Source organism: Canis lupus, chromosome 13 (genome assembly GCF_003254725.2).
Source record: "Canis lupus dingo isolate Sandy chromosome 13, ASM325472v2, whole genome shotgun sequence".
NCBI classification, from domain to species: domain Eukaryota; kingdom Metazoa; phylum Chordata; class Mammalia; order Carnivora; family Canidae; genus Canis; species Canis lupus.
The window spans coordinates 21,896,286-21,911,449 of record NC_064255.1 but is presented as its reverse complement, the minus strand read 5'-3'; the positions used below and the strand labels follow the sequence as shown (position 1 = coordinate 21,911,449).

Here is a 15,164-nt window from a genome sequence, read left to right as displayed (position 1 = left end):
TCCATATTGGCTCCTTTATGTGGATATCCCACCTTTGTTGAGACACTTTCTTCACTATTCAGTTTGTTAGCTCTGACTCCTAAAAAATCTATTTATTCTTAGTCTCTGTTTTGTAGGTACTATATAGAACCTGTTGAATCTGTTTTCGTCATGACAACTCTTTGATATTTGAATACTCTGTTATATTTATTTGTATCTCCCCACTCTGACCCATGCTTCACATTAAACATTGCTTCTGTGATATGGTATATTCCTTAGAGTTATTTTTTTTTATTTTTTATTTATTTATGATAGTCACAGAGAGAGAGAGAGAGAGGCAGAGACACAGGCAAAGGGAGAAGCAGGCTCCATGCACCAGGAGCCCAATGTGGGATTCGATCCCGGGTCTCAAGGATCGCACCCCGGGCCAAAGGCAGGCGCCAAACCGCTGCGCCACCCAGGGATCCCTTCTTAGAGTTATTAATACAACAAGTTTATTTCTCGATTGCTTAACTGTACTACTCAGATGACTACATTCAGGTCTGTCCTCCCCCGTATAGTCGTTCCAGACATTGGGCTGAGAGACGTTTCTCATTTTCATCACATGGCTTTCCAGTTTGCTTTCACTGTACCTCACTGGAAAGCGTAGCCCATTCATGTGCCTGATCTGAAAGATCTATATCATTTCCTCTCATGACTGTACCAACAGCAAGGGAGACTAGAAAGTATGACAAACAGTGTGCCCCAAGAAGAGGATATGGGCTTGATAATAGCAGGCTCTGCTACACAACACATGTTTTTCTTCAGAATTCTAGTCACTCTCCTGAATGTCTTTATATTCCTCTTGAAAAGCTGTACTCAGAATAAATTAAGTACTCTAGCATTGTTCTGGTTAACAGAGTAAAGAACTACTATTTAGTAGCCATGTTATACCATTGGCTTATTGTACTCACTGTCAGTTAAAACTTTGTTAATCATTTTGAAATTTGAAACAAAGTAAGTTTATACTCTTGATAACAAGACAAACTAGCTGAGTTGTGGGAGTTTCTTTTTGGTTGTTTGTTTGTTTGAGACCAGGGCAGACAAGAAGGGAAAGAGAAAATCTCCAGAAGGCTCCATACCCACCGTGGAGCTTGATACACAGGACTCAAGTCTCACACCCCGAGATCATGATGAGCAGAAATCAACAGTCAGACACTTAAACTGACTGAGCCACCCAGGCACCCCCAGCTGAGTATTCTTTCTATGGATGTAGGAAGATTGAAAAACAAGTCCTTTTAATCTAAGATCACTTTATCAAGAATATGGGAATTCTGCACTCAAAGATCTTTTTTTAAAGAATAGCTACTCTATTTTCTTAGGGTAGTATTTCCTAAACATAAATTGGGTGAAGTATCCCAGTACTGCACTGCATGGTAGGGAGGAATGGGTACCGGACTGGGAGTTGTTTATTTTTTAAAAATGAATAATCTAATTTATATACATATAAATAAGCAAGTCCACTTTGAGCCTTTTAGTGGTTCTGTGATACTGTCAATGTAGCATGTTCTATATAATAAATGAGAACACTGTGTGTACCATTTTTAGCTGCATTAAAGTCTGTCCATATCAGAATTGCAGTCAGAGTACCTATATGTATGAGCACTTAACAATTCAGCAGTATGGGGAAAGTGAGAAAGAATGTTATGAATAGATTAGAAACTTTCATGAGTCCTTGAAAGACAAAGCAGTGGGGATTAGGGATTAGACTGATGAGGGTAACCACAGTTCAAAGCATGTGCATGAGAGGACTGTATTGAAAGATGGCAGTAGTTTCTAGCTCTGAGTCAATGCTAGAAAGGAATTGAAAGAGCTCTTGGACAACTTTAAGTTAATTGGCTTTCTTCACTTTTGACCGTGCCAAGCAGTAATTAGCAGAGTTGTTCATCCTTAGCTAGAGCAGTGAGGATGGGCCCAAAGACTACTGTGTCAGCAGTCACTATCTATGGCTGCCAATATCAGGAGGAATGGGGAGACCCTGTTGTCCAGAAAGAAAATTACAGGCACATTCTATTTCTAGTATAGGCTAGCTTCTTCATAATCACTGGATGTAGAAGCTAAAATAAACAGAAAAAGCATCTATGGGCAGAATTCAAAGGCAAAGATGAGCTTATAAATAAGCATTTGAGAAGGACAGCTCAATGAATAATCATATCCATGCATCACTTAACAGACTGTTTGTTGTAAAAAAGAACCAATTGGAGATACTATAAATGAAATAACTCCCCCCTCCCCCCAAATAAAAAGTCCATGAGGCTTTTGAAAAGGAACAGGCACAGATAAAGACTGAATTAGTGAGATGAAACATGAGATCAGGAATTCTTACAGTATATGGTACAAAAGGACAGAGATTTGAAAAAGAAGAGAAAAAGCTAAAATAGAATTTAATGCAGGTCTAACACCTATTTAGTGGGCCTTATGGGAGGAGAAAATTAGAAAATATTCACATAGTAAAACAGTTTGTAGAGTTAAAGAATACCTTAAGTCCAGATGTAAGGGTTCCTGTGTTCTAACTAATGGATATAAAAAGGTCCACATCTAGATAAATTAGAATTTCAGAAGTACAGAGGAGAATTTTAAAAATCAACCGAGAGAAAAAATATTACTAGGAAGGACTGAAAGTCAAATTGCTTCTACCTTTTCATTGTGAACACTAGCTACTAAGGAGACAACTAAGCAATATTTCCAAAGTTTTGAAGGAAAATAACTTTAGACTTATAATTTCCTTCCCAACAAAGTAGCATTTGAGTGAAAGAACAAAACAAATATTTTCTGTTTTTTTTTTTTTTTTTTTTTTGAGAGAATTCTAAGCAGGCTCTATATCTGGCACAGAGCCAGATGTAGGGCTCAGTGTCACAACCCTGAGATCATGACCTAAGCCGAAATCAAGAGTCAGATGCTTAACCGACTGAGCCACCCAGGAGCCCCAATGACATTTTTGAATATGCAATTCCTAAGAAACTTTTACTCATAAACCCTTGACTGAATTATTAAAGGATTATTTCTCTGAGATTTTTTTTTTAAAGATTTTTAATTTATTTATTCATGAGAGAGACAGAGAGGCAGAGACACAGGCAGAGGGAGAAGCAGGCTCCATGCAGGGAGCCCGACGTGGGACTCGATCCTGGAACTCCAGGATCACGCCCTGGGCCAAAGGCAGGCACCAAACCGCTAAGCCACCCAGGGATCCCTCTCTGAGATTTTTATTTGTAGAAGTTGCATAAAAAAAGCAGTGAACAAAGAAAGCAAACTTACTGTCACAAAATTGTGATAGAAAAATTTTTTAAGGAATGTGAAACTGAGTTGGTCTGTTGGTCTGAACTTGATAATGGCAGGAAGGACATAGGACATAGCAAAGGAGACTAAAGAAGTAAAAGCACATTCAGATTTTTGCCTGATACATAGAAATTGATTAACCTTAGAGTTTGCTAGGAAAGGAAACTTAGATATGTCTGTTAATACTTGTAACAAGGGGTGCCTGGGTGGCTCAGTTTGTTAACCTGCCTTTGGCTCGGGTCATGATCTCAGGGTCCCTGCATATTAAAAATTAGAAATTAAAACTGTAGGATTTGGGCCAGCATTGGGAAATTGATGTAATAAAATCCATTAGATGCTTGTTTACATAATAATTTGGTAAATGAATTAGCAAAAATAGAGACATTTCTTAAATGATGTTGAGACAATAGGAAAAGCTTCATATAACATACTTGGAACATTTTCATATATGGAAACGTGGAAGACCCTATAAATCAGGTTATTTAAATCTATGAATGTAAACTTCTGTATGTCAAAGATAACCCAAAATAAAATACATAAGCATCACCAAGGAATAAACATGATTATTCTCTAATAATAATACTGGAAAAACAAGAGTGCCTGGGTGGATTGGTCAGTTAAGTGTTGCGTTCAGCTCAGGTCATGATTTCAGGGTCCTGGAATTGGCCCTACATTGGGCTCTCTGCTTAGCAGGGAGTCTGCTTCTCCTCTCTCTCCCCTACCCCCACTTGTGCTGACTCTCTCTCTCTCTCTCAAAAAAATCTTTAAAGAAAAATACTGGAAAAGGTCAAGAGGTTGCTTAGAAACGTCCTTTTGGGATCTCCTTTGCCCTTCTTTTGGTAGTGAAATATGCATAACAAATTTACCATTTTAACCATTTTTAAGTGTACAATTCAGTGACCTCAAGTACATTGCATTGAGTATATTCACAATGTTGTGCACCATTCCCAGAACTACTTCATCATCCCAAACAGAAACCCTATACCCATTAAACAGTTACTCCCCTATTCCCTCCTTTTCCTAACCCCTAGTAACCTCTGTTGTAATAAATTTCTTTCTGTGAATTTACCTATTCTACATACCTTGTAAAAGTGGAATCCTATGGTATTTGTCCTTTTGTGACTGGGTTATTTCACTTAGCATGTTTTCAGAGTTCATCAGTATTGTAGCATGCATTAGAATTTCACTCCTTTTTAAGGTTGAATAATACTCCATTTTATTCATATATATAATATATATATATGTGTATATATATATATATATATATATATATATCACAGTTTTATCCATTCGTCTAGTGATAAACATTTGGATGATTTCTACCTCTTGCCTACTATGCATACAAGTTGTATTTGAGTGGGTTTTTTGTTGTGTTTTTTTTTTCTTGCTCTTCAGATATGTATACTGGATTACATGGTAATTCTGTTTTCCACAGTGGCTACACCATTTTAACATTCCTACCAGCACAAAGGTTCTAATTTCTCTATATTCTCACCAGCACTTACTATTTCCTTTTATTCTTTTTTCTTTCTTTCTTTCTTTCTTTCTTTCTTTCTTTCTTTCTTTCTTTCTTTCTTTCTTCTTTCTTTTCTTTCTTTCTTTCTTTCTTTCTTTCTTTCTTTCTTTCTTTCTTTCTTTCTTTCTTTCCTTCCTTCCTTCCTTCCTTCCTTCCTTCCTTCCTTCCTTCCTTCCTTCTTTCTTTCCTTCCTTCCTTCCTTCCTTCCTTCCTTCTTTCTTTCTTTCTATTTCCTTTTATTCTTTCTTTTTTTGGGGGGGGGGGATTTTATTTATTACTGAGAGACGCAGAGAGAGAGAGGCAGAGACATAGGCAGAGGAAAAGCAGGCTCCCTACAGTGAGCCTAGTGTGGGACTCGATCCCAGGATGCTGGGATTATGCCCTGAGCATAAGTCAAGGCACTCAACCACAGAACCCCCCGGGTGCCCTTAAAAATTTCATTTTTAAGTAATCTCTACACCCAAGGTGGGGCTCAAACTCACAACCTCAAGATCAAGACTTGCATGCTTTACCAACTGAGCCAGCCAGGCACCCCTTAGCCTTTAAATTCTTATCCTGCCTCACTTAGGGTTGTGAAAGTGAATTCATTCATTCGTTCATTAATAGATCTCAAAACCCTTGAAATCAAATAATGCCATATTAGTTACCACATGAATACTTTGGAGTCTTGAGTTTTAAAGAAGGTCCCATATTTTTTAGTTCCTAATCTTTTGTATAATGATTTATATGTAACTCCAGCATACATTAAAGATCTGTGTCTTAAAAATATCTCTTTATTACACACAGTTAAGGGCATTAAAAATTTGTGTATAATAACCTGTTGCACTGAATGATACATATGTAGTATTGGTTTGTTTTGTTTTTTTAAGATTTTTATTCATTTATTCATGAGAGGCACAGCGAGAGAGAGAGGCAGAAACACAGGCTGAGGGAGAAGCAGGCTCCCTGCAAGGAGCCTGATGTGGGACTCAATCCTGGATCCTGGGATCACACCCTGGGCCAAAGGCAGACACTCAACCGCTGAGCCACCCAGGCATCCCCATAGTATTGTTTATACACATATATAATTCATGTATTTTCTTTTTTAAGGTGCAAGAATTATTTATCCGTGATTATGGAGAAATTTTTAATGTCCAGTTACCTGGTAAAGAAGAACGAACAAAATTTTTTGAAGATTTAATTCTGAAGCAAGCTGCTAAGCCTCCTGTATCAAAAAAGAAAGCAGGTTAGTTTCTCCATCAAAGTTTAACATATACTAATTTCAAGAAGGTGGGAATAAAATATTAATGGCATTATTGTCTTCTAATAACACAAACTCAAAAACCTCGATCATTAGGTTGATATCTCTACAGATTACAAGTCTCTATGCTTCCCATTAAAATAGACCAAAGATCGTAAAGCATACCAGATACCAAGGTGGCTGCTTCTCTCTCTTCCTATGTCTGCCTCCCTCTGTGTCTCTCATGAATGAATGAATGAATAATTGAAATCTTAAAAAAAAAAAAAAAAAAAAAGATCTTAAAGCATACAAGACCTTTCCTAGTGTAATCCTAGTCTATAGAATTTCAGCTGGAATTCATAATAAAGCCCTAGTCTGGGGCAGCCCTGGTGGCGCAGCGGTTTAGCGCCGCCTGCAGCCTGGGGTGTGATCCTGGAGACCCAAGATCGAGTCCCACATCGGGCTTCCTGCATGGAGCCTGCTTCTCCCTCTGCCTCTCTCTCGCTCTCTCTGAATGAATGAATAAATAAATCTTAAAAAAAAAAAAAAAAAGCCCCAGTCTGTCTTACCAAACCCATTTTTGGCACTTTTGTTCTCTTTTTCCCTCATCTCTTTCCTTGCAAAACATTCTGTCATTACACTACTTGCAGCATATTCCGGTCTTTTCATAATCTCATTCATGCTTGCTCCCTGTCAGCAATGCTTCTATCCTCATTGCCTGTCTCTGCCTAAGGAACCAGTTGTCCCTTCTACTATGACTCCTTTTTTCCTCCTTCCACTGTACTTTTTTCATACTACTAATATGACATTACAATGATGTAATAATTGTCTCTTATTCCCTTAATAGATTGCCAGTTTATTGTAGCAGCACTTTCATACTTCTTTTTCTTGTCCTGAGTACTCAGTGCATCTCTGTTTAAACAAAATTAAACTTACTACATTTGAAACCTACCACAATTTGTTATTAGTTCAAAAATTAACTATTAAAAGCTTTTTTTAATAGAATATTCTTATATTGGAAAGAATACATTTTGAAAGTTTTGATAACCTCTCAAATGATCTTAAAATGGAACAGAGGGAATGATGTAGGAACTAATGTTACAAATTACAATTATTGCTAGAGGGGGAGGTAAGGTTAGAGATTATGGTAGCACTTGAGTATTTCAAATCCTCTGATTGCCAGGAATATAAGGAGGATAACAGTTGAAAGCCTGGCCACTATATTCACTGAATCATTTGTTATCCTTGATGTGATAGAAGAGTAGTAACTAGTATCTTCTATTCATGTGAAGTTTTGCAGGCCTTGGAGGTACTCCCTGTAGCACCACCACCTGAGCCAAGACCACTGACACCAGAAGAAGTGAAACGACTAGAAGAACAAGAAGAAGACACATTTAGAGAACTGAGGATTTTCTTGAGAAATGTTACACATAGGCTTGCTATTGACAAGCGATTCAGAGTATTTACTAAACCTGTTGACCCTGATGAGGTATTGATTTAATCTTTGGATCAAATGTGCTCTAAACTGTAATGAACTAGGGAATATTTGGGTAGTTTATGTGGTTCCTTGTCTACACTCTGAGCTTATTTTCTTTGTATAGAATATACCGAGTAGTGTCCTAAGCACATGGAGCTATGTAATGCATTTTCCTTTTCTCCAGAGAGTAGCCTGTTAACTTTATCTGCCCAACCCAAACATTCTAGATGTGATTTAAGAGTGACTTAATGCTACATAATATTATTGTGATCTACAGGGTTTAGAGTGAGCTTGAGAGTGAAGTCTTAAGTTGACATTGAAAGATGAATGACATTTGGATAAGGGAAGAGGTATAAGATATTACTGGAGACAGGTGCCCAAGAACAAGAGTAAATACAAAACAAAGCCAGCTTTAAATAGAGTCAAAGGTTTCATATTAATACATTAATACATCATTTCTTATATATTTATTCTCCTCCCCCCCCCTCCCCATATTGCCTGGCAGAGCAACTGGACTCAAATGTTTTTGATGTTCACAGTTAATTTAGTGATTTGGTCATTTGCTTGAATTTTAGGTTCCTGATTATGTCACTGTGATAAAGCAACCAATGGACCTTTCATCTGTAATCAGTAAAATTGATCTCCACAAGTATCTGACTGTGAAAGACTATTTGAGTGATATTGATCTAATCTGTAGTAATGCTTTAGAATACAATCCAGATAGAGATCCTGGAGGTGAGCATTAGTGGGTTTTTTTCCCCCAGGGGGTGGAACAGGGGCTGCGAACATTTTAGTGAGGGTTGACTTCATACCAGATGATATAAACATTTTACCTTCACAGTGCCACTTAATAGAGCATTACTCTCACTTTACAGTTAAGGAAAATGAAGTTAGGTTAAAAAACTTATTCACGGTCATACACCCAGGAAGTGGTAGAGGCAGAATTTGAATGTGGGTTTCTTTGTCTCCAAAATACCTCTATTAATTAAGAGTTTCATGGTGTATCTGCTAACAAGACACAGAATTGCATAACAACTTAGCTTCTTTATCAGTGCTCTTTCTCCAAGTAGTAAAGAAACATTCTGTAGTAAGAAAGATCTGAAAGAATTTTCTTAGTTAGGACCATTATTATTTTTATTACAAAAGTAATATATAATATTTGCTCATAATATATTTTTTAGACTTCCTTATTTTAGAGCAACCTGGGAGAAGGGCAGAATGAGAGGGAGACAAAGTCTCAAGTAGACTCTGTGTGGAGCGTGGAGCCGTACATGGGGCTCTGTCCCAGGACCTTGATATCATGACCCAAACCAAAACCAAGAGTTGGACATTTAAATGACTGAGACACTCCAACTTGCTAATAATAGCAAAACTAAGCCCCCTAGGTTTGTTATGATGATCACTTCATAATATATAAATGTCAAATCATTATGTTGTACACTTGAAACTAATACAATATTGTAAGTCAACTACACTTAAATAAAAATTAAGTCCCTCATTTCCTCTCTCCAAAGGTGGACACTGTTAAGTTTGGAGATATCTTTTTAGACCTTTTCTAGACATACACCCATTCTGTCTTCACCTACACAATCTATAAGTAAATTAAAAGTAAGGGATTTTTTTTAACTTCATATATGTAATAATCAACTTTCTACATATTTGATATAATCTTTACTCATATCCAGAAATATTCTTTCTTAGGCACTTCTTTTTCCTAGCTTCCTATTTTTGTTTTGTGGATAGTGTCCTTAACTTTCAGTGGATAATTTTTTTTTTAATAGTCCTGTTTGCTGTGTTACCTCTCTCCCCCAATACATTGGTTTTCTCTTTTCTTGGTAGTGTTTATAAATTAGACTGATTAGCATAGAGACCTACTGAGAGTTCTTCAACAGTTGAAAAGCTCACTGTTCTTCCTCTCCCAGGCCTCTGCCCTCACCTCCCCAAGGCTTTTCCCTGTAGTTCACATCTGTAGGTAAGCACTGGGAACAGGCTACCAACCTGAGAACACTCCTTAATTGTAGAGTGAAGCATTACCCTGGAACCTGAGGACTTTTTCTGTATCCTTGCACTCATGCTGCTGCTACGTCTTCTTCTGTCCATTGTGACTATCTAAAATTACTTTAGACCAGTGGTATGCCTTTAGCAGGCAATCAGCATCTCCTAAAAGGATTATTAAGATGGAGCTTGCAAGGCCCCATCTCCGTGGTTTCAGATTCTGTAGATGTAGGTTGGGACCTGAGAATTTAGATTTCTGACAAGTTTCCAGGTTACGTGATGCTACCCTACTCAGGGAACCAGTGCTTAAACTTTTGCCTCTGCTTTTCTTCAGGCCCAAATGCCATGTTAGAAATCCCCTGAAGAATCCTGATATTATAACTATTGTTGCCAACTCTAACCTAGGCATGAATATTGCAGCCTACCACCCTGTGAGGGAACTGATCTGGTTGTTCAAACAATTTTACATTTGCTTATTACTTGCTCTCTACCTCAAAGCATATTCCAGCTTATGGTGCTTGGATTCTGAGTAGAACTGATCTGGTTGTTCAAACAATTTTACATTTGCTTATTACTTGCTCTCTACCTCAAAGCATATTCCAGCTTATGGTGCTTGGATTCTGAGTAGACGAGCTTTTCTAGTGTTTTCCTGTGTAAGGTTGCTATTTGTTTAGTTTCTCTGTCAATGCAGTACCAACTTCTCTTCTAAAATTCTTTAACATCTCTGGCTCACTAATGATATTAGTAGCCTTCCTTGCTGTCTTTGTTGTTGTCATGTTGTTGTATAGTCCTGCTGTTGATTGATTTTTTTATTTTTATTTTTTCTGATATGTCAAGGGGAGCTAGATCTAGGACAGAGTAGTAAAATTATTTGGGTTTAGTCTGCCATACTGAATTGGATGTCCAGAACATCCAATAACATCCAGAACAATTAATAGCAAAAACAGAACAATACAATTCCAGTAACATTTACTCTTCATGGTAAAAGTAAAAAAGGAATTTTAATGACTACAATCTTAGCGTAACATGTTGAGTTTATTTTTGGTAAATTATTAAAAGGAGATATTTTTAAATTGAATTCTTTATTCATTTCTCAGATCGTCTCATTAGGCATAGAGCCTGTGCTTTAAGAGATACTGCCTATGCAATAATTAAAGAAGAACTTGATGAAGACTTTGAGCAGCTTTGTGAAGAAATTCAGGAATCTAGAAAGAAGAGAGGTAGGAAAATGATTTGGCATCAGAAAAAGATGTTTCTGATGATGTTTCTGATGTTCTGATGTCATGTATTACTTATTCCTTTTAATTAACCCTTCATGTAATTTTGAAATCCGGACATTTGACTTGATATTCCATGTCTATTTATAAGGTTGTAGCTCCTCCAAATATGCCCCATCTTACTATCATGTGATGCCAAAGCAAAATTCCACCTCTGCTGGTGAAAAAAGATCAGATCCAGAGCAGAATGAAAAACTCAAGACACCTAGTACTCCTGTGGCTTGCAGTACTCCTGGTAAGTGCACTTGGGTAATTTTCACTTAGGAAACTAGCCTTCACTTTCTGCTGATGCCATTCACTTTCTCCTTCGTTTTCTCTGTGTTGATGTGGTAAATTACCTTGATATTGTTAATAAATATTAAGGCAACTCTGCATTCTTAAAGTAAACCCAGGTGTATTTTTATTTATTATTTTATTTTATTTTTTTAATAATAAATTTATTTTTTATTGGTGTTCAATTTGCCAACATACAGAATAACACCCAGTGCTCATCCCGTCAAGTGCCCCCCTCAGTGCCCATCACCCATTCACCCCCACCCCCCGCCCTACTCCCCTACCACCACCCCTAGTTCATTTCCCAGAGTTAGGAGTCTTCATGTTTTGTCTCCCTTTCTGATATTTCCTACCCATTTCTTCTCCTTTCCCTTCTATTCCCTTTCACTATTACTTATATTCCCCAAATGAATGAGACCATATAATTAAACCCAGGTTTATAATGACCTACCACTTGCAGTCCCAGTTCACCTTCATCTAATTGCAGATTAACTCATTTGAAATTGATTTTCATTTCTATAAATTCTAGTCTATTTCCTGTTCCTTCTTATTCTTAGGGTATAACTCCAGGGGGTACTAACTTGGAGCCCATGGGTTTTCCCAAGGCCTCCTTTCCTTGGCAGGCTCTTAATTCCAGTTTTTGTTAAGCCCACGAATGTCCTGACTCTCCTCAGCACCTTAGACTCTTATTCATTTGTTTTCCCAGAGTCTGGTATCATAATTCCTCAGTGCCTTAATTAGATCTCAGATCTTTTTTTTTTTTTCTTTTAAGATTTTATTTATTTATTCATGAGAGAGAGGCACAGGCAGAGAGAGAAGCAGGCTCCATGCTGGGAGCCTGACATGGGACTCAATTCCGGTCTCCAGGATCAGGCCCTGAGCTGAAGGCGGCGCTAAACCGCTGAGCTACCCGGGCTGCCCTGATCTCAGATGCTTTTAAACAGAATTTTTAAAACTCTATTTGTGTATGTTTTGCTGGGATTGGAACATTCCTTTATTGTATTGCATGTTTGTCTCCTGGAGTAAATGATTTAAGATAGGTAGGGTAAGCCCTTCTTTGTAAAAATGGAAGGAGGCAATTAGAAAAGGGAGGATGAGAATAGCAAATGAGCAAGGAACCTGTACTAGCAGGTGTTCTTGGTCAAATCAGCTTTGAGCAAATGTGTGTGTGTGTGTGTGTGTGTGGAAATTGAGAACATGGAAAATGTCTCCTCTCAAACAGTCCATCCCTAGCTATATATCCAGCAGGACTGCATACATTGTGTTCACTGAAATACATGTACAAGAATGTTCTTAGAACCAATATTTTAATAGCCCAAAACTGGGAACAACCCAAATGCCCACAACAGCAGATTGGGAAAATATAGATTATTAAACAACAGTGAGAATGACTAAACACATGCAGCAGCCATATGAGTGAATCTCCCAAACAGAATATTACAGTGTAGTCATTCTGTATCTGGTCCAGGCAGAATGTTTCATCTATGGATAGCTTAGTTTCTTCATCTATAAAAGGATGTTGATAATGATAGCAAACCTGATCAGGTGAAAGTGAAATTTCAGGGAGTCAGTACATACGTAAAGAGCTTAGAAGAGTCCCCACTATGTGGTAAGCACTCAGTAAGTATAGGCCATTTTTAGCCTTACCCTTCCTCCAGTTCATTCCTTGTATTCCTGCCACAGTGATTGTTGAATTAGAGTCATCGGATGATTCATATCATTGCCCTCCTTGAAATTATTCAAGATAAAATTCAAACTCCTTAGAATGACACATTATTGCCTACTACTCTGCCTTCTCACAGTACTTTCTACCCTTGTTTCTGTGTTCAGCCATACAAAACTACAGCAGTTTCTCAAACTCTACCCTCTTATATCTCAGGAGGTATTTTCCCCCCAGTTACTTGGAAAATTGTCAAATGTCCTTTTATCGTTTTCTTAAATTTTTTGAAGCTCAGTTGAAGAGAAAAATCCGCAAAAAGTCAAAGTGGTACTTAGGCACCATAACAAAACGAAGGAGGATTTCACAGGTGAAAGATGAGAGCCAGAATACCACAGATGACAAAATTGAGAGTGATACAGAGGAAAATCAAGATACAAGTGTAGACCACAATGAGACTGGAAACACAGGAGAGTCCTCAGTGGAAGAAAATGAGAAACACCAAAATGCCTCTGAAAGCAGAATCGAATTGAGGAATAAGAATTCAAGTATTTGTGGTATTGAGAATGAGCTTGAAGAATCTGAGAAGACCACAGCATGCACAGAAGTGAGGAAAGATAAAATTGTTTGCAATGGAGATGCTTCTGGTTCTCAGATAATAGATATTTCTAATGAAAATGAAGCAAAGGGTAAGTCTCAAGCAATTTACTAATTTTAATTTTAAAAGATGTTTTGGGGCATCCTGACTCTTAGTTTAGGCTTAGATGGCAATCATAGGGTTGTGAGATTGAGCCCTATATCAGGTTCCTCACTCAGCTCTGAGTCTGCTTGGGATTCTCTCCCTATTCCCCTCCTGCTCATTCTCCCTCCCCCCCATTTCTCTCTCAAATCTTTAAAAAGAGGTTTCACTCAAAGTTCTTAAATGACTAATTACTATCTCAGTTTATTCCTTTTTCTTGTCTTCCAGAATGTAGGTGTTAATTAGGAAAAATAGTATTATCTTAATAACTATTGAGCTTATAAATCACTGTTGTTAAAAGCACAGTGTGGCATCAATAGGCCTGGATTTGAGTGCTAGTCCTCTACTCAGTAACTTGTGACCTTGGGCAAGGTCTTGACGAATCATGCTCTATTTTCTAACTTCTGCAAAATTGGGGTAGATAGTGGTCAGGTAATCAGATATTTTGAAACTTAAATAATCCATTTAAAGCATGTAGCAAAGTGCTTGGCTATACAGTTTTCAAAAACTGGCAGGATACCCTCTTCTTTTTAAGCAAGATCAGCGATTCTCTAATTTTGGCTGAGTGGTATAGAACAAATGTTACTCCGATCATTGCTCTGTTTCTATTATACGTTAAGTCCAAGATTATTTATGATCCTTCTATCCATTCTAATGATCCTTCTCCCAAAGTTTGTCTTTTAGAATTGTCTTCTATCTGCATCTTTTTAGATCTTTAGCAGTAGATTTGTTTGGGTTTTGGAAAAGTCAAGCATTAGTCTTATAAAGCAAAAAGAGGGGTAACAATTAAAAATTTGTTTTGGTCAAAAACAAGTATTGACAGTGTTAATGAGACTGGTTTTTTTCAGTGGCTTATAGACTATAGGCAAATCTTTTTCAAGGACTTCCTCAAAATGAGTTCAAGTGTGTTTGAATAATCCTAGCAGAATGAAAAAAAAATCATAACAGAATGGACTAGGATATAGTCTTTCCAATATGGGTATTTTAAATGTTAATCCTCTGGCTACATAATGTAGTATGTTTTCTTTAGGTTCAGAATTGTTTTATTTTTCCTTTATCATTATCTTTTTTTTATCATTATCTTTTTTTTTAAAGGACACTATTTAATGGGGGACAGATATTTGTTTACATATCAGCATACTTCAGTTCTTACTTTGGCTCTTACAACAGTTAGGTACATTGACCTTAGAAGAGTCTCTTCACCACTCTTGGCCTCATTTTTCTTATCTACCAGCATGGATTATTCTAGATCAGAGATAGGCAAACTTTTTCTGTAAAGGGACAGATAATAAAGATTTAGTGGTACAATCTCTGTCATAACTACTCAACTCTGTTAGAAAAGCCACATTGACACAGACATGTAAAATGGGCATGATTGTGTTCTAATAAGACTTCATGTATACCAGTAGGGCAGATTGGGCCTATGAGTGGTAGTTTGCAACTCCTAGATTACTGAGGTCCCTTCCAGCTTTTTCATTCTATGAATCTCATGCTGAAGTAATCCTGTGCAAAGGATCCTGTTGAGGATCTTTTGAAATACTCCATTTAAGAAGTACTTCTCTTTTTTTAAGAGTAGAAGTAGCAGCATCTTAATCTTACAGCAGACCCAATACGCCAGAGTTGGTGTTTGTTTTAGTCCTGCTATTTAATCTGCCTAATGTTTATTTTAATCGTAATGTCTGTGAACCAAATAATAGTTATTTAACTTTTCATTCTA

General features: G+C 37.3%; 1 protein-coding gene across 2 annotated transcripts in view; it reads left to right on the top strand.

The window, feature by feature from the left end:
- ATAD2 (ATPase family AAA domain containing 2) overlaps nt 1-15,164 on the top strand; it is a 74,795-nt gene that overhangs the window by 56,425 nt on the left and 3,206 nt on the right. For both annotated transcript variants that reach the window (XM_035696996.2, XM_025451057.3), the window contains exons 20-25: nt 5,900-6,035; nt 7,322-7,518; nt 8,082-8,241; nt 10,599-10,721; nt 10,870-11,013; nt 13,002-13,397. In XM_035696996.2, coding sequence (XP_035552889.1) covers nt 5,900-6,035; nt 7,322-7,518; nt 8,082-8,241; nt 10,599-10,721; nt 10,870-11,013; nt 13,002-13,397 — 1,156 coding nt within the window. The remainder of the gene's footprint in view (nt 1-5,899; nt 6,036-7,321; nt 7,519-8,081; nt 8,242-10,598; nt 10,722-10,869; nt 11,014-13,001; nt 13,398-15,164) is intronic.